Source organism: Capricornis sumatraensis, chromosome 10, assembly GCF_032405125.1.
Source record: "Capricornis sumatraensis isolate serow.1 chromosome 10, serow.2, whole genome shotgun sequence".
Lineage (NCBI taxonomy): Eukaryota > Metazoa > Chordata > Mammalia > Artiodactyla > Bovidae > Capricornis > Capricornis sumatraensis.
Genome location: NC_091078.1, coordinates 90005878 through 90024370, shown reverse-complemented (window position 1 = coordinate 90024370; position 18493 = coordinate 90005878). Strand labels below are relative to the sequence as shown.

General features: G+C 38.3%; 1 protein-coding gene across 7 annotated transcripts in view; it reads left to right on the top strand.

Moving 5' to 3' along the window:
- The window catches only part of CCDC66 (coiled-coil domain containing 66), a 49627-nt gene that overhangs the window by 29837 nt on the left and 1297 nt on the right, over positions 1-18493 (top strand). For 2 of the 7 annotated variants that reach the window (XM_068982793.1, XM_068982792.1), the window contains exons 8-17: positions 6238-6369; positions 6892-7013; positions 7317-7401; positions 8225-8386; positions 9644-9788; positions 10247-10387; positions 15730-16223; positions 17105-17145; positions 17766-18007; positions 18213-18331. In XM_068982793.1, the coding sequence (XP_068838894.1) occupies positions 6238-6369; positions 6892-7013; positions 7317-7401; positions 8225-8386; positions 9644-9788; positions 10247-10387; positions 15730-16223; positions 17105-17145; positions 17766-18007; positions 18213-18331 (1683 nt within the window). Of the gene's footprint in view, positions 1-6237; positions 6370-6762; positions 7014-7316; positions 7412-8224; positions 8387-9643; positions 9789-10225; positions 10388-15729; positions 16224-17104; positions 17146-17765; positions 18008-18212; positions 18332-18493 lie in introns of all 7 variants that reach the window. The other 5 variants (XM_068982790.1, XM_068982788.1, XM_068982791.1 and 2 more) reach the window with 4 other exon arrangements.

The following is an 18493-nucleotide window of genomic DNA, read 5'->3' as shown; positions in this document are numbered from 1 at the left end:
CGAAAGGAAAAAATAAAATTGTAGTAATTTGTCATTTATGTGGAAAACTCAAAGAATCTATGGGCAAAATATTTTCAAAATGTAAGAATTAATTATTTGCTTGGCCATAAAGTTTCAACAAGTTTCATAGATTCAGATTACACAGAATGTGTTTTCTGATCACATTGGAATTAAGCTAGGTATCAGTAATAAGTGATAATAAGAAAATTTCCAAATGTTTGATATTTAAGCAATATTCTTCTAAGTGAAAGAAAGAAAAACTAACAGAAAATGTTTTGAGCTAAATGATAATGAAAATGTCATTTATGAAAACATATGACCTTCCTGTACTTATAGGGAAATTTATTTATATGCTTAAATGCATTTCTTGGAAAAGACTGAAAGCAAAACATCAATGATCTAAGTATTCATTTGAAGAAGTTAGAGAAAGAATTGTAACAGTTAAACCCAAAGAAAGTAGAAGGAAGGAAGGAAACTATAGGCCTGTTTCAGAGGATTCTAAAGTAACTTTGAAGTTCAAAGTGCTCCACCCGCCCCCCGCCCCCCCAAATGATTGTATGTAGCTCTTAGTTGTGCTGCTCTTCCTCTTGGAAGATCTGGTTCTTTCTAGCTCAGTGCCCTGAAACTACCCACCATCCAGAATGCCTTTTATGCCTACTGAGGAGACAAGATGAGTAGGTGAACAGAAGTGTCTAAAGTACGAGGCTCCTGGTGTCTGGACTTAGAATCATGCACTGACAACAAACAGGACTCTTCTGGCAGAGTCACCGCTGATTATTCTTTCCCAGACGTGCTTTAAGGAGGGAATTAAATGAAACAGCACTGGGTATGTTTAGGTGACCATTTGGAAACTACTTTCAGTTCTGATATACCTGCCATTCATACAGCATTTATTATAGTAAGACTAACATTTTCTAACATAGAATGACTTGAAGGTAGCTAAAAATTTACTTTAGGAACTGTTTGTGAGGAAGTGTGTATTGAGTCGGAGAAGGCAATGGCACCCCACTCCAGTACTCTTGCCTGGAAAATCCATGGATGGAGGAGCCTGGAAGGCTGCAATCCATGGGGTCGCTGAGGGTCGGACATGACTGAGCGACTTCACTTTGACTTTTCACTTTCATGCATTGGAGAAGGGAATGGCAACCCACTCCAGTGTTCTTGCCTGGAGAATCCGGGGGACGGGGGAGCCTGGTGGGCTGCCGTCTATGGGGTTGCACAGAGTCGGACACGACTGAAGTGACTTAGCAGTAGCAGTAGTATATTGAGTACCTATGAAAATGAGTTTTCATTCAAGGCTCTCAGTTAAGAATAGGCTCAAAATAGGTGTTTTAAAAAGGAGTTTTTATGTAGGGGAAGGAAGGGAAATCTCAGGTCATTAATGTGAAGGAGAGAAATTGAAAAAGTGGATAAGCCTAGAAAGAGAAGTTTCTATCCTTATATATGTAAGAATTAACAGAAGGGAGGTGCTAGATAATCATAACACATTTGTTACACAGTGTGTCTTGTATTTTACATTTATCTGCCTTACTCAATTTCAACTAAAATGAGCTCAGTAATTGTGAGACTTGAGGACCTCCCTTGTGGTCTAGTGGTTAAGAATCTGCCTGCCAGTGCAGGAGACAGGGGTTTGATCCCTGCTCTGGGTAGATTTCACTTGCTGCATAGCAGCTAAGCCTGCAGGCCATAATTACTGAAGCCTGTGTGCCCAGAGCCCATGCTCCGCAACAAGAGAAGCCACTGCAATGAGAAGCCTGTGTACCACAATGAAGAGTAGGCCACACTTGCCATAACTAGAGAAAGCCTGCGTGCAGCAGCAAAGACTCAGTGCAGCCACAACTATATAAATAAAATTTTAAAAAAAGATTTCATTTACCTACCACCTCTCCCATTCCCTAGGTTTTTATACTTTCATTCTTCTACCTGAATGCACACTGGGGAAAAGTTGCAAACAAGAAAGTAATAGAGTTTTCTACTCAGTTGAAGAAGTGAAATGACTTAATTAGTTGGGAAGCAAGTGAATGGTAATGGCTTTGTAAGACATCCTTGAGTAAGACATCGAAGACTGAATTAGAAGAACTGATTATTAAATCTTCTACAGGCTTGTAAATACAAGACATATATATGAAACACTTAGGATTTTAAGAGTTTTCAAAGGTATTTTGACTTGTGTCTTACTTTTGAATAATTTGAGACGTCACCAAAATTTGAAACCAAATCTAGTTACATCAGACTTAAGAAACAGATTATAGGATTCTGTGATGATTCATGCCATTTGTTGTGAATTTTTTTGTTTTGTTTTTGTTTTCTTGGCCACTTTGCTCTGCTTGTGGGATCTTAGTTCCCTGACCAGGGATTGAACCTGCTCCCTTGGCAATGAAAGCATGGAGTCCTAACCACTGGATGACCCTGTGAATTTTTTAAAGAGTTCAAAGGGTCCTTCCCCCCACCCCCAGTTTGATCTCTAAAATAAATTTCTAAAAATAGAATTGTTAAATCCCTTAACCTGAAGATAAAGCTCCTTCTGAGTAGTTTTTTTTAGACTTTAATGGATAGTTTTTTTCTGTTTAAAAATGTGTGGGAGCATCTGAGATACTATAATTTTTCCTTTTTGTTTAAATATTTCCTTTGATCAAGGCGCTTGGTTGTGAACTTTGAGCTTTGCCATTATTTCTGATGAAAATATGGACAGAAAGTAATATTGTAAGGTATATCTCCATTATCTTATTCTGTCAAACTGTTTTTAAAATTATGTCCTGTAGTTATGTCATGTAACAGAATGTTTCGTTGCATAACTTGCCTTTCAAGACAGTTTGAGTAGAATATATCCTTTTCTTTTTTGTTAAAGCATAGTAAACTCTCCTAGGTTAAAACAACAATAAACTTTTATGCTGCTGTTTTTTGTTTTTGTTTTTTCATAAAATTCAGGGACTTATTCTGGACACAACGTATTTTTCTTATTGAAGTATCACAGATCTTGATAGAGCTGTCACAGCAGAAATGGGGGGAAAATATACTGAGAGACATTATGATTCAAAAGAGAAAGCAGCTGGCTCTGTTATATCCTCCTGACTATTGGTCCAAAAGTAGTGTTTTTGTATTCTGAAGCCAGGTGTAAACAGTAGTCATCTATTCAGACCATTAGTAATTTCCTTTCAAAGTAAATGAGACTATATTAGGCTAGAAATTTTAAAATCTGTAGTTGTTTTGGAGAATTTTCTATTTTCATTAGAAATTTAGAATTTTCATTAGAAAATTTCCTTTCTTTACTGTTAGTTATATCCTTCTGCTAGTATGTGTTAAAAATATCATTCTGAAATATTGACTTGTATTGCTTTTTAGTTGCTAAGTTGTGTCCAACTCAGCAACACCACAGACTGTAGCATACCAGATTCCTCTGTCCTCTACTATTTCTTCGAGTTTGCTCAAATTCATGTCCATTGAATCGGTGATAATAACTAACCATCTTAACCTCTGTTTCCCCCTTTTCCATTTGCCTTCACTCTTTCCCAGCATCAGGATCTTTTGCAGTGCATCGGCTCTTGGCATCAGGTGGCCAGATTATTGGAACTTCTGCTTTAGCAATGGTTCTCCCAGTGAATATTGATATCTTTTAAGATCAACTGGTTTGATCTCCTTGCAGACTCTCAGGGGTCTTCTTCAGCACCACAATACCATAGCATCAGTTCTCTGGCGCTCAGCCTTCTTTATGGTCCAGTTCTCACATCCGTACATGACTACTGGAAAAGCCACAGCTTTGACTATATGGACCTTTGTCAACAAAGTGATGTCTCTGTGTTAATACACTGTCTAGGTTTTGTCATAGCTTTTCTTCCAAGGAGCAAGCTTCTTTTTAATTTCATGGCTGTGGTCAATGTCTGCAGTGATTTTGGAGTCCAAGAAAATAAAATCTGCCACTGTTCCCACTTTTTCCCATTTGCCATGAAGTGATAGAACTGGCTGCCATAATGTGAGTTTTTTTGATGATGAGTTTCAAGCCAGTTTTTTCACTCACCTCTTTGACCCTCATCAAGAGGCTCTTTAGTTTCTCTTCACTTTCTGCCATTAGGAAAGTATCATCTGCATATCTAAAGTTGTTGATATTTCTCCCAGCAGTCTTTATTCCAGCTATTGATTCATCCATCCTGGCATTTTGCGTGATGTATTCTGCATAGAAGTTAAATAAGCAGGGTGACAATACAGCCTTGACATACTCCTTTTCCATGTTGAACCAGCCTGTTGTCCATGTCTGGTTCTAACTCTTGTGTCTTGACCTGCATACAGGTTTCGCAGGTAAAGTGGTCTGGTACTCCCATCTCTGAGAATTTTCCATAGTTTGCTGTGATCCACACAAAAGCTTTAGTGTAATCGATGAAGCAGAAGTAGATATTTTTCTGGAATTCTCTTGCTTTCTCCGTGATCCAACAAATGTTGGCAATTTGATCTCTGGTTCCTCTGCTCTTCAAAACCCAGCTTGTACTTCTGGAATTTCTCTAGCTTGAAAGATTTTGAGCATAACCTTGGTAGCATGTGAAATGAGCATAGTTGTACAGTAGTTTGAACATTCTTTGGCATTGCCTTTCTTTGGAATTGGAATGAAAGCTGACCTTTTCCAGCCCTTTGACCACTACTGAGTTTTCCAAATTTGCCGACATACCAAGTAGAACACTATAACAGCATCATTTTCTAGGATTTATAGTAGCTCAGCTAGAATTCCATCACTTCCCTTAGCTTTGTTCGTAGTAATGCTTCCTAAGGATCACTTGACTTTTGTTGCAGAATGTCCTGTTCTAGGTGAGTGACCATACCATCGTGGTTATCTGGGTCATTAAGACCTTTCTTGTATAGTTGCCACCTCTTCTTAATCTCTTCTTTTAGGTCCATACCGTTTTTGTCCTTTATCATGCCCATCCTTGCATGAAATGTACCCTTGATAGCGCCAACTTCCTAGAAGTTATCTCTAGTCTTTCCCATTCTATTATTTTCCTCCTTTTCTTTACATTATTCATTTTAAAAGACTATCACTCCTTCCTATTCTCTGGGACTCTGCATTCAGTTGGGTATAATTTTCTCTTTCTCCTTGGCCTTTCACTTCTCTTTTTTCCTCAGCTATTTGTAAATCCTCCTCAAACAGCCACTTTGCCTTCTTGTGTTTCTTTTCCTTTGCGATGGTTTTGATCATTTCCTTCTGTACAGTGTTATGAACCTCCATCCACAGTTCTTCAGGCATTCTGTCTAACAGATCTAATCCCTTGAATCTGTTCCTCACTTCCACTGTGTAATCATAAGGGATTTGATTTAGGTCATACCTGAATAGTATAGTGATTTTCCCTACTTTCTTCAATTTGAGCCTGAATTATGCAAAGGAGCTAATGGAATGAGCCAGTCAGCTCCAGGTCTTGTTTTTGCTGTCTATATAAAGCTTCTCTCTTCAGCTGCAAAGAACATAATCATTCTGATTTTAATGTTGACCACTTGGTGATGTCCACATGTTGAGTCGTCTCTTCTGTTGTTGAAAAAGGATGTTTGCTATGACCAGTGTGTTCCTTGACAAAACTCTATTAGCCTTTACTGTGCTCTATTTTGTATTCCAAGGCCAAACTTGCCTTTATTCCAGGTATCTCTTCCTGCTTTTGCATTCCAGTCCCCTATGATGAAAAGGACATCTGTTTTTGGTTATTTCTAGAAGATGTTAGACATCTTCATAGATTTGGTCAACTTTAGCTTCTTCAGCATCAGTGGTTGAGGCATAGACTTGGATTACTATGATGTTGAATGATTTGCCTTGGAAACGAACTGAGATTATTCTGTTGTTTTTGAGATTGCGCCCAAGTACTGTCCCCCTGGTGGCTCAGATGGTAAAGCATCTGCCTGCAATGCAGGATACCTGAGTTCAATCCCTGGATTGGGAAGATCCCCTGGAGAAGGAAACGGCAACCCACTCCAGTACTCTTGCCTGGGAAATTCCATGGATGGAGGATCCTGGTAGGCTACAGTCTGTGGGGTCACAAAGAGGTGGACACAACTGAGCAACTTCATTTCACTGCATTTCAGACTCTTGTTGACTATGAGGGCTCCTTGTATACTTGAGTTTTTTTGTTTAAAATTATTGCATCTCTTAGAAATAAATATATTATCAAATTAAATATATATAAATTCTTTGGAAAGATTTGTAAAAGATAAAGTGATTAGGAAAAGAAATGTAAACTTTTAATGGTACTGATGACTGTTGTTTAGGAAGCAGTACTGCTGGCACACCCTTTCAGTGCTGTGAAACAAGAACAGCAGAGAAAATGGATTGAAGAGTTGAACAAACAAATAGAAGATGACCGGCAAAAAAAAGCAGAGGAGAAAATTATATCCTCAATGGTAATTTATAAAGTTTCATGGGTATACAGGGAAAAAAATTAAACATCTTTAATCATAAACTTAAAAGTACCCTAAAACTTCATGACAAGACTAGAATATTTAAATTTTTCCACATTTGCTCTTGTGAACCTTTTTTGAATGAATTTAGTAAGTGCGATTTTGCATAGTTTCTTGTAACTTGTTAGACATTTCCTAATTCTTTGAGTTTTTCATATTCTCTAAGCTTAGCTATCTCAACGTATGTGGAATCAATACAGAATGCAGTTTTGTTAATTTTCATGACACTTGTTTTGCTGTGTGGTGACTTTTAGAAATTGTGTTATTTGTCATTTGGGATTTTAAATGTAAGAAGAGTTATTAAAGTTCTTAGCAGGTCTTGTTTGTCGTGATTAGGGTGAGGAACATGACAGATGGGCGATGCATTTTGATTCCTTAAAGAACTATCCTGGTTCTCAGTCTCGACTATCCTCTCAGTCAATGCAAAAACAACCAGAGTACTTCTGTGTCTCTCCGGACACTCAGGAGCTGGCTGATATCAGCAGTCTGTATACACCTACAGTTGGAAGCCAGATTGAACCTTCAGAGGAGGAACATACAGTGAAACCTTTTAGAGATACAGCTGTGGCAAACATTCAGAAAACGAAGTAAGTTCATTCTTCAGTATTTATTGATGTTTAAGAAAGTCTGTGTGCTGTTTTTTAGGGCTGTTGTCTGTTCATATCTTAACTGTCTTCAGTTCCCTATGTTTATTTATAGTAGAAATGACTTGGCAGAGCTCCTTGCCTTCCCACTTGCACCTCTTTCAGGTGTCCTGTATTAATCTCCTTCTTGCCTATCAAAAAAAAAAAAAAAAAAGTAGAAATGATGTATTTCGAACAAAAATGAGTTAGTACTTTGTTAAACTCACATTTGTGGGTTTTAAGTAGCTAATATATCTGTCTTGCCAGCTTTCTCCGTTCTATGACTGCTCTTTTGGACCCAGCTCAGATTGAGGAACGAGACAGGAGGCGACAAAAGCAGTTAGAACATCAGGTATTGCATTGTAACGTGTTGTTCTTTGCCTTAATAGTTAGTAGCCATGGCCTAGATACCTAAGTGAATGGAAATTAAAATTTTGCTGTAAATTTAGAGCACAAGCCTTGTACAATCCTGTGATTACATCTAATCCCTACCCCAACTGGCGTTACATTAGAATCATGCTCATGCTGAGAGCTAGGTTGTATCACATGGTACAGCCACCTGCCTTCCAAGAGAGAAGGTCTCTAATGTATAGGTTGTGTATCTGAAATGATACTGAATCTGTTTAAGTTAATAGTATTAAGTTGTTTTTGTGTTTTTTTTTCCCCTCCAGTTTTTCTGAATTCTGTTCAGGGTCTTTGAATTAGGTCTTTGAAGGGAAATATATATAAAGGATTGAGGTAAAATTATGATTAAGAAATCTAGCAGATAATATAAGAAAGGAAACTAAGATTAAAATTCTACCCTAATTTTAGTCTAATACTAAAGGGACTTGAATGTCTAATAATTCTTTAAAATGTCTACTGTGTGAAGAATTAGGCTTAGTTCATGCAGTTAACAGTCAATTAAGTGAACAGACATTTATAGAGCATCTGCTATTTTTACTAGGCACTATGTTAAACACTCAGAGTTCTTCTAAGAGCCCTCCTGGGATTAAAAAGAAAAGGCATGTAGAACTTGACAGGTGGGAGATGGGAAAAACCTGACATTCTAATTTAATTTGACATTCTAACTTAACTTACCCTCTGTATATTGATGAACATTTTGAAACACCAGAAAAATGCTGTGTGAATTTTTTAGATTTATGACAGTGATTTATGTTACTGTTTATGAGTAGAAAGCTATCACTGCTCAAGTAGAAGAGAAGCGCAAGAAAAAGCAGCTCGAAGAAGAGCAGAGAAAGAAGGAGGAGCAAGAGGAGGAGCGCCGCTTAGCCCGGGAACGAGAACAGATGCAGAGACAGTATGAAGAAGACACGCTTAAGCAGAAACAAAAGGAAGTAGGTTATCTGTATCCTAACTGTGACATTTTAAAGTAAAAGTGGGTTGTTTTTTTTTAAAGTGGGTTTGTTTTTAAAGGAAAAATAACCAGAATATTTGCATGTATTTTGAAATAGTGAAGCTGTATGCAGAAACATTAAAGCTTTGTGTAAAGGTTTTGTAAGTAGGAAGAAAGCTGGAGCTTTTATTTTTTCAAAAGATTTTGTCACAGATGCTATTTTTTTCTCTCTGAGGAGAGGGGAGGTCAAGATGAGTTATTACAACAAAAAACAAAAATTTTCCATATGCTTAATTTTGAAGTGTTTCCTAAGCAATGGTTATTAATAAATTTCTAGATATGTTAAGAGAAATGATTGGGCTTTCTGTCTGTATTCATTTGTGAACAGGAGCATTTACTTGCAGAATGACTGGCTGGGATCAATCATAGATTCTGTTACTATGTTAGAGGATTCCTCTGTGCTAATTAAAGATCTGTTAAAAAGAGTAGGAGAACTTCTGTAGCCAGTGGACAGACTGCATAGGTATGGTGATATCAAGTGCTGTGTTTGAGTGGACCTGACAAAGAGCAGGTTATACAGTGACGTTCGATCGCGAAAGGTTCGTAAGATTTAGAGAGTAGACAGTAGAGCACTTGCCCTGGAGCTTGGAGGTGGCATGGGGGCATGGGAGCATGCCTTTTCTTGCCAGTTCCCGCTTGCAACCTTTGCTTCAGAATTAGCTGATGAATGTACAAATGGTTTAGGTTCTGATTTGCATACATAGAATATGCTGAGCCAACTACATCTGTGAAATAACTACGTACATGAAAAAAGAATGTTATTTGCTTGAATTATAAAAAATGACCATAAATCTTGAGTATTAGTTCTTAATAATCTAGTGGGTTGGCAAAAAAAGTTTGTGATTTTTTGTAACATGAACAAACTCAAACTTTCTGGCCTCTCTAGTTTTCTTTCACCTTAATAAAATCATGGAGTTGACCACTGGCTTTAGAAGCTTTGGAAACTTTATTAGTATAATCTTGAGTGGGTGAAAGAGTTTTTGTGTTGGTGGTCTAATACAGCTGTAGAAAAAGATACTAAAACATGAGCTCCAGAAAGGAAGGAACTTTGTTCTGTTGGCTGCTCTACTCAGTTTCTTGAATAGTGCCGGCATACAGTAGGAACTTAGAAAATTATTAATTATTACTGAGAGAATAGTCATGTCTGTATATGTTTGATAATTATATTTAATAACTTTGTGCGCTTCAACATTGATAGGAAATGATGACTCTGCAGACGAATAAGCTGTTCCAGACGATGCAGAGAGCGCAGGAGCTGGCCCAGAGACTGAAACAAGAGCAGAGAATCCGAGAATTGGCTCAGAAGGGACATGACCCTTCTAGATTGATTCAAAATCTAGGCAGTAAGCACAACTAGAATTTTATTTATAATTATAGCATTTTTTTAAGATTGAGAATAATTGCCTGTTTTTAATACCTTTAAACGCTTATTAACTAAATACTTTTTAAGGAATTTCAGACTTTGAACTAATGTAATTTTATAATGCTTACTTGGCAAACTGCGTTAATAGTAGAACTAAATAATGCTGAACTTTCCAGTATCTTTTCACATATATTTTCTTAATATTTCCCTCACAATAGGTAAAATGTATACTTTTGTACCCATTTGTACAGAGTTGTCCATGAAGTAATCTCCCTAAGTTCAGTAAGGGATAAAAATGCTGATAACTTTTTATAGGAAACTTCAGGCTAACCCTTCTAAATTTTTATTGCAGTGTTTACACTACTTGATTAAACTAAAAGTCATATTTATTTATTTGCTGCTGTATCATTTTATCAGATAACTTATTTCTCTTGCCAGTTGATAGAATACAAGTGGAATATAATGCCTCTACTAACAACACTGCAAACTCAAGACATGGCTTGGATAAAGTGAGCAGTAAAATGAATACATGTATCAACTCTACAGCCTCTCCCAGGAAGGACACTGGTGTGCAGACAGGTATTGGTTGATAAATTGTGATTTGGCTTAAAGTTTACTTAAAATCACAGTTAAAATTAAATTAAAGTTTAAAATTTAAAGGAATTTAAGGTTTTCAAGTTAAGAGTTAGAAAATGAAGGTTTTATCTCTTGGTTTTTAATTTCGCTATAGCAGCTTTATTAAGATATAATTTACATAGCATTAAATTAACCCCCTTAAAGGATACAATTCAGTGTTTTTTAAAGGATACAATTCAGTTTTTATATTCAGAGTTGTACAGCCATCACCATAGTTATTTTTTAGAACATTTTTACCACTCCAAAAAGAAACTCTGTACCCATCAACAGTCATTCTCCATTTCCTTCTTCCTCTCTACTCCTGGGCAACCACCAGACTACTTTCTGTCTCTAGGTTTGTCTATTCTGGACATTCCGTATGATTGAAATCTTTTCTGTCTGGATTCTTTCAGTTAGCATGTTTTAAGGGTCATCTGTATTGTAACATATGACAGTAAGCGCTTCATTCTTTTGATCACTGAACAGTTTTCCATTTTATGCATAGACCACCATATTTTGTTTCTATTCCTCCATCAGTTGAGGACATTTACTTCCACTTTTTGGCTATTAGAAATAATGCTGCTGTGAGCATTACTGTATAAATTTTTATGTAGACATAACTTTTCAGTCTCTTGGGGGAGAAGAGTAGCATTGCAAAGTCATAGAGTAACTGTATGTTTCAAGTTTTGAAGAACTACTAAACTGTCTTCCAAAGCAGCCATACCATTTTACATTCCCACCAGTGATGTCTGAAGTTTCCAGTTTCTTTATATCCTCACTCATACTAATTCTCATGGTTATAAAGTGCTCTCTCATCATGACTGCTGACGTTAAGTATCTTTTCATGTGCTTCTTTTAAGTTTTTACATAAGTAATTAAGTAATACCCATGTTGGGTGTCATTATCATAGGCTTACTATGAATCCTTTCAGCCCTCCACCTGTATGTCCAGGAAATTTCTTTTTTAAAGTAATTAAAAAAAAATAACTTCCAGTAACTTCTTATCTTGTTTTAAAATGTAAAATTGAGATATAACTGATATAACATTAGTTTCAGGTATATACCATAATGTTTATACTGTCAGTAGCACAGATTGGGGCTCCAAACAAGTATAAAGCTCTTTCCTGGGACATAGCAGCAGGCTGAAGTGAGGCAGAGGTACCCGTGAGATGGGTCGCTGTGAGAAGTGCAGCAGGACTCTGGGTGTGTGCAGACCTGAGGCCTGCCCCTAGACCTTTTTCAGGGAAGATGAGAGTGTGAGTTTCAGTTTTGTTTGTCCAGTGCCCTGTGGTTGGTAACCTGCCAGTAATTGTCTCTTCAGTTGTTGTAGTCTTATGAGGCCTGGAACACAAGCCCCATTGGTTACAGTCCTGTGGGGCCTGCAAGCAGAAGCCCTTGGCCACTAGAACCAGGTGTTGTAGAGGTGTCCCCTGGTGGCACCTGCAGAACTTGGGACACCATACAAGCGTAGTGTATAAACTTTTCGGGAAACACTGCCTTGCTGGCGTAAGGCAGAGGAAAAATGCCAAGATTATATCTAATGACCTCCATTCTCTGAGAGCTTATCCATACACCCCTTGATGTGTGCCAAACTCAAGCCTTTCCTTCAGGCTAAACCTTTTGGAAAAGCAAGTAGGGATCTTTTTTAGAAAGACTGGTGGTTTGTTTTAGCCTGCTATTTGTTCAGTGTCCTTGGGGTTGATACTCTGTCAGGAGCTATTTCTCTGATTGTTACAGTTTCATGGGACCCTGGCCTCCAGAGCCAGTCTGTCAGGGGGCAGCCACTGGGCAGCAGCTGCAGAAACCAGGGCACCAGGTGCTCGCAGAAGTTCCCTGCCAGGAGATACTGGCTCTCTGGCCTGGGGTCAAGGGAGAGGGTGAAGATGGCGTGCACCAGCTAGAACAAGGCGGAGGGAGAGTGCGAAGATGCCTCCTGCCACTCCCCTTGAAGCTTGGGAGTGTAATAGGGCAGGGGCAGCAAGGTGGAAATAACAGGCCTGGTGGTGGTGGTGGTGTTGTTGTTTAAATAAAAGGTGATGCCCACCAGCCTCTTTCCACACCCCCACTGTGGGAGTATTCCAGCAAGCCCGTAGATGTGTTAACTTACATGCCTACCCCTTGGGCCAACGCTTCAACTAATTTTTTTTTCAACCTAATATTAAATGAGCTTCCTTCATAGCAGTGTGATTGGCTGCCTCTGCACTGGGCCTGGGAGTAGGTGACCCTTGAAGAGCTCTTTTTCCCTTCTGCTGTAGCTTTGAGTCTAGTTTTGGTTTTCATGTTAGGTGTTTTGGGGCATTATCTGTGCTGTGCAGATCTTAAAAGCGGGGATGCTCAATGGGTTCAAACCCTTCGATCCTTGGAGGAAAGCTCTTGAGTTCCCTCCCAATTGTGGGTTGTAGCACAGGGACAGGGTTCATAGCTTGATTGTGGCTCAGCCTCTCTCACCTGCTTTGATGCTGGGGCTTTCTCACTTGCCCAGTATGTAGGGGTCACCCAGCCAGTTTTTTAGGGTTTTTGTTTTAGGAGGAAATTGTTCCATATGTATATGTAGGTTCAGTGTGTCCATCGGAAGTGAGTTCAGTATCTTCATAGGTCACCACCTTGAACTAGAGCCCTTCACTTTTTAAACTAATTACCAGTAGGCCCTGCTATCAGTTATTTGTGGTCTTGGTAACTTAGACAAAAAACAATTTGGCTTGCCATTAAGTAGGGGATAATATTCCTCTGGAAATAGGAGTTGGCTGGTACTATCTTACAGAAATCCGTTCTCCACATAACACTATTTTCTGCCAGTTAATCTTAGATCTTTCTTCAGTATAACAAGATTACCCACATCCTATGACAGGAAAGTAGAAGGGAATTTGAAAAAAGAAGAGAGGATTAAAGCAACCTGCTTAGTTATCTGAAATCATTCTGCTCATGAGCCCTTGGTATTTTTTTTATTGTTAGCTCTTAGTGTGAAATCTGGTTTGGTCCCTTCTCTATGTCCAGAGTAATAACAAAGTTCTATAAATCCTACACATTAACTAAAGTCAAACTAAGTTTTTAAGACCATGAAATTATGTATATTACCACTGGGTGACTCTGAGGGAATATAATCCATCAGGGTCCTCAAATATCAGTAAAGATGACTTATTTAGAAAGGGATTATTTTCAAAGGAGTGGATGTGCAGGAACACAGCAGTGATGCTCTGACTGGTGCTGGCAGCAGCCGGAGTGCTGGTGGAAATCTAGAAGCCAAGCGTTGGTAGAGAACTTTGAGGGGAACCGTGACCTTTGGGAAAGGTAGTCAGCCTGAGGTTAGCTCATAGGGACTGAGACAGTGGAATAAATAACCTGAATTGTCTTTTCCCTTCCTGAAATCTGCTTATGAACACTCAATAAAAACAGAAGCCCAAGGATCCAGAATACCACTGATAAGGTTCTTACCAATCAGCCTGAGAGCAGGGGAGAGAATATAAATGGGTCTAAAGTGGCAAACGATATCCAGTATGAGAATGATGTGGGCTGGGCAGCCTTACTAGTAGGAATTAGTCCTGGGGCACCTCTAGCCTGGAATAACACATTTAGATTAATAAGTGGACTTTTTTTTTTTTAAATGGGCAATCCAGACCTCTTTTGCTTAGCTACTTGTGAATTTAAAATTTCAATCATATGTGGAAAAATAGCCCTTCTAAGTTTGAGGCTACCAGCTGTTGTGACAGTAGAGCATATATATATAACCATGAACATCATGTAAGTTGTAAGGAAATTTCACGTCTTTTTTTTCAATGGTGAACTTTTCTTGTTTTCAAAATGGAAAAAAGTGAAAGGTTATATGCAATTCAGGGATAGTCTGCTGGCATAGCATGATGGTACATGAAACATTAAAAAAATACATGAAATGCACTATCAGTAGCAGTCAACATTTCCCTAAAAATTATGATCTTGCATTTCTAAGTGAAAACCAGACAGTCCTGTTTAGAAGTTTGGTTTAAAAAGTGATCTCTATTATGTGATGCTAAGAATGAGTCATCTGAGATTTTGATATGTGCTACAGGTTGAATGACCCTTGAAGGCCTTATGCTGAATGAAATAAGCTGGAGTTGAGGGGAGGGGGCAGTTGTGCAGGGAGGCACATATATTGTGACTTATTTCAGTTACCATAATGTCTTCAAGGTTCATCCAAGCTGTAGCATATGTCAGAATTTCCTCCCTTTTTTAAGTGTGAGTGATACACCATTTGTGTGTCTGTAAACACATAGCCCATTACATTCCATTTTTCATTCATTCATCTGTCAGGGGACACCTGTATGTTAATAGTTTCACTGATATAAGGAATCTAGGGTTAGATGAACAAATTCACGTATGGATAGTAGAGTGAGGTTGCTGGGGTTTGGGAAGGAGGTGGAATGGGGAGTTACTGCAAAGTGGGTGCAGGGTTTCTGCGGGAGGTGTTGATTGGTTCTGGAATTGTGTGGCCTCATGGATGTGCTTGGTACCCTGAATTGTGCACTAAAAAAGGGTTTAATGAAAGATTTAGGGAAATTAGAACACTTGTGCCTTACTGGTGGGAATGTATAATGGTTCAGCTGCTATGGCAAACTGTGACACTGCCTCAGAAAAGTTAAAATACAATTAACTGGTCCAGCAGGTCCACTTATGGGTGTATACCCAAAACAGCTACAAAAAGTGAGGTCTTGAATAGCCAAACAAAGAGGCAACACAGGTGTCCCCTGACAGATGAATGAATGAAAAATGGAATGTAATGGGCTATGTGTTTACAGACACACAAATGGTGTATCACTCACACTTAAAAAAGGGAGGAAATTCTGACATATGCTACAGCTTGGATGAACCTTGAGGACATTATGGTAACTGAAATAAGTCACAAAAAGACAAATACCTTAGCTTCTACTTGTGTTTATAGTGGTCAGAATCATACAAGGTAGGATGGTGGTTGCCACCAGGTGGCAGGAAGCGGGAAGGAGTTGTTTAGTGGGTAGAGGATTTTCTTTATTGGAATATAATTGCTTTACAATGTTGCATTAGTCTCTGCTGTACAAGGTGAACGGGCCATATGTATGTAGGTATCTCCTCCCTCTTGAGCCTCCTTCCCACCTCCCCCATCCCACCCCTCTAGGTCAATACGGAACACTGAGCTGAACTCCCCACTTTACAACAACTTTAGAATTTATTTTCAGAACAAAGTTTTTGAGGGCAATTTTAATACCTTTGAAAAAACGGTTAAGATGAGTAAGTTTTGCATTATGTATATTTTACCACAATTTTAAGAAAAATTAATCACTTGAAACTTTTTTTTAGATGACTTAAGTATAGGAGTATTTCCCAATACAGAATCACGCTGTGCATCAGTATCAGAGAGGGAAATTATAAACTGTTCATCCCCTGAGATTGCTGCAGAATTTAATGAACAGTGTAACACTAAGAGTAACAATCAAGAACTAGTAAGTCCGATTAAAAGAGCCAACTTAGAGAAAGAAAACAGCTGGTATAATGACCAGTGTAATCAGACCCCAAGAACGGAGAAGCAAACAAAACATATGAAGAAATGTCCTAAAAGACCTGACTGGAACATAAATAAGCCACTCAGAAGGTATATTCCAGCGTCAGAAAAGTACCCTAAACAACTTCAAAAGCTGAGAGAAGAAAAAAAGGTAAGAAGGCAGATGGAACTGCTTCATTTGATTGAAAGAAGTAATCCTGGACAAATCTCTCAAAATAGAGGCACTTCACCAGAAGTTCTTGATTCATCTCAAGAAACTGAGCCAAGTTTCAGGCCGCAGCTAGTCAGAAAGGTAAAGCTGTTCTAAAAATTATTTCTTTAAATGCATCGAAGTTTTTAGAATGAGACTACAGTTCCTCACATGCATGTTTTGACAAGGAGAAATTTGCTTTAGTTTATTTTACACCAGGGGTCAGCAAACTATGGCCCAAGGGCAAAATACTGAATGTGCAGAAGCAGGCTGCAAATGTAGTGCTGCCGCCTGCTACTGCACATGCAGTATTTTAGGGACACATCCATGCTCATTCTTGTGTCTGTGACTAACTTCATGCTGCACGTTTTATCAGAGTAATTGCAACAGACACCACATGGCTTACAAAGCTGAGTTTACTATCTGTCCTTTACGGAGAAAATGTATACTTAAACCCTGTATAGATTAGTAGTATTCTTTATTCAAATACCCATTCAAAACTCTTGTTTATAGTCTGTACATATAGAGCTTCCCAGGTGGCTCAGTGGTAAAGAATCCACCTGCCAATGCAGGAGACCTGGGTTCAATCCCTGGGGTGGGAAGATCCCCTGGAGAAGGAAGTAGCAACCCACTCCAGTATTTTTGCCTGGGAAATCCCATGGACAGAGGAGCCTGGCAGGCTATGTCCAGGAGGTTGCAAAAGAACCGGACACAACTTAAAGACTAAAACCACCAGTGACAATGAATATTTGAACCAACACTCTTTGAGAGAGATATAATCCAAATATCCAAATAATGGGCAAGGTCAGGAATGACTGGTTTGGTTTCTCTGACTGGAGAAATACCTAGCCTGTTACCTAGGATCTGTTGCTCAAATCATTGTTTGAGAAACATTATAACAAGTAAACCACTACAATTATTTGTGGGGATATATGGAAATACTGTTATTTACTCCTTTCTACATTTGTGTATCCATCATATAGGAAGAAGAACCTCTGAGAACTAATTGTTTTAGCAAGGAAAGGTATGTTATGGTTTTCATTGCTACTTAGTGCTTTCTATGTGATATAAAGGTCAGCCTAAGCAGAAATGTGACATTTTCTATTAGCTCCAGATTTAACAGTGTTGATTTTCCAGATGTCAACAGTGGAATAGACATTCTCCTTGGATTGAGAGGAGAGGGAAATGACTGGTTAGCAATGAGAAAATAACCAATGGCAAATTTAGAATTGTTTGCTTTTGATTATGAACCATCTGGTTTAGAGTTGTCTCTGAATGTGGCTCTAACAGCAAGTTTACTTCAGGTGGCATAAGTTGTATTATGAACATTAGGCTCAAATCAGGTAGCATTGATTGATCCTCAGAAGCTAGTAAATTTTTTTCTCCCTGTTCTAGAGAGTGTCTGTATATGTATATCCTCAGCAAATAGTAATAATGCACATATTAATCGCATTTTATTGGCCTATTTTAGGAAAAATCATAAAACTCAAGCCTTTTATACATAGTGTTACCTAAGATGTTGTAAGTACTTTAGAATAAACTGAAATGTGACTGAAGAATAGAAAATGCTTAATCTAAAATAAAAGACACAATAGTTGATTGATTAATGCTTAAGTCCTTTATTGTGCTTTTGGGAAAATACAGGTCTCAGTCGCCACCAATTCCGGCAGTGAAAAGCAGAACGCAACAAACTCAGACACTAAAAAATAGTAATTATGAAAGAGAGAATCTGATCTCAGGACAGAGTCAAACAGAATTATCACCTGGGATATCTGATCCATTTCATTTTATTCCGTATGTCCGAACCAACGAGGTCTATTACCTGGATCCAGATGCACCACTGTCTAGGCCTGTAACCCAGGATCCTCACTACCAAAATGCACATGGTAGGTAAATGCATCCCCACCCCAAATTCAAAACCCAAATTAGTATTCGAGTCAACTATAAAATTTTGTACTGAATATGTATTACTTAAATTGGTGCTTTCCTAGGATATAAATTAATGAATCCCTAGAAAATTATAGCATAGGGCTATTTCATAGTATCAGAAATGTATTTGATTTTTGTCATTTACATCCTGTCTCACCTCAGACCAAGAACAAGAGCTGTTTGCCTCTGACCATCTCAGGGACCCACTTCTTAATCCTAACTTGGTGAAAAACAGGGATCAACAACAAGCAATCCTTAAGGGACTATCAGATCTGAGACAGGTACGAGCCTTTCAAAAGTGTAGGTGTGACCATATTCTGGTGGAGGACTCTGATAGAATGGCTAAGCAGTTACTTAAGCTTAACTGATGGATTACATGACTTAGGTCATCTCTCTTCTTCTATTTGATTCACATTGCCATCTCTAAGAGTATTTCTTTCCAG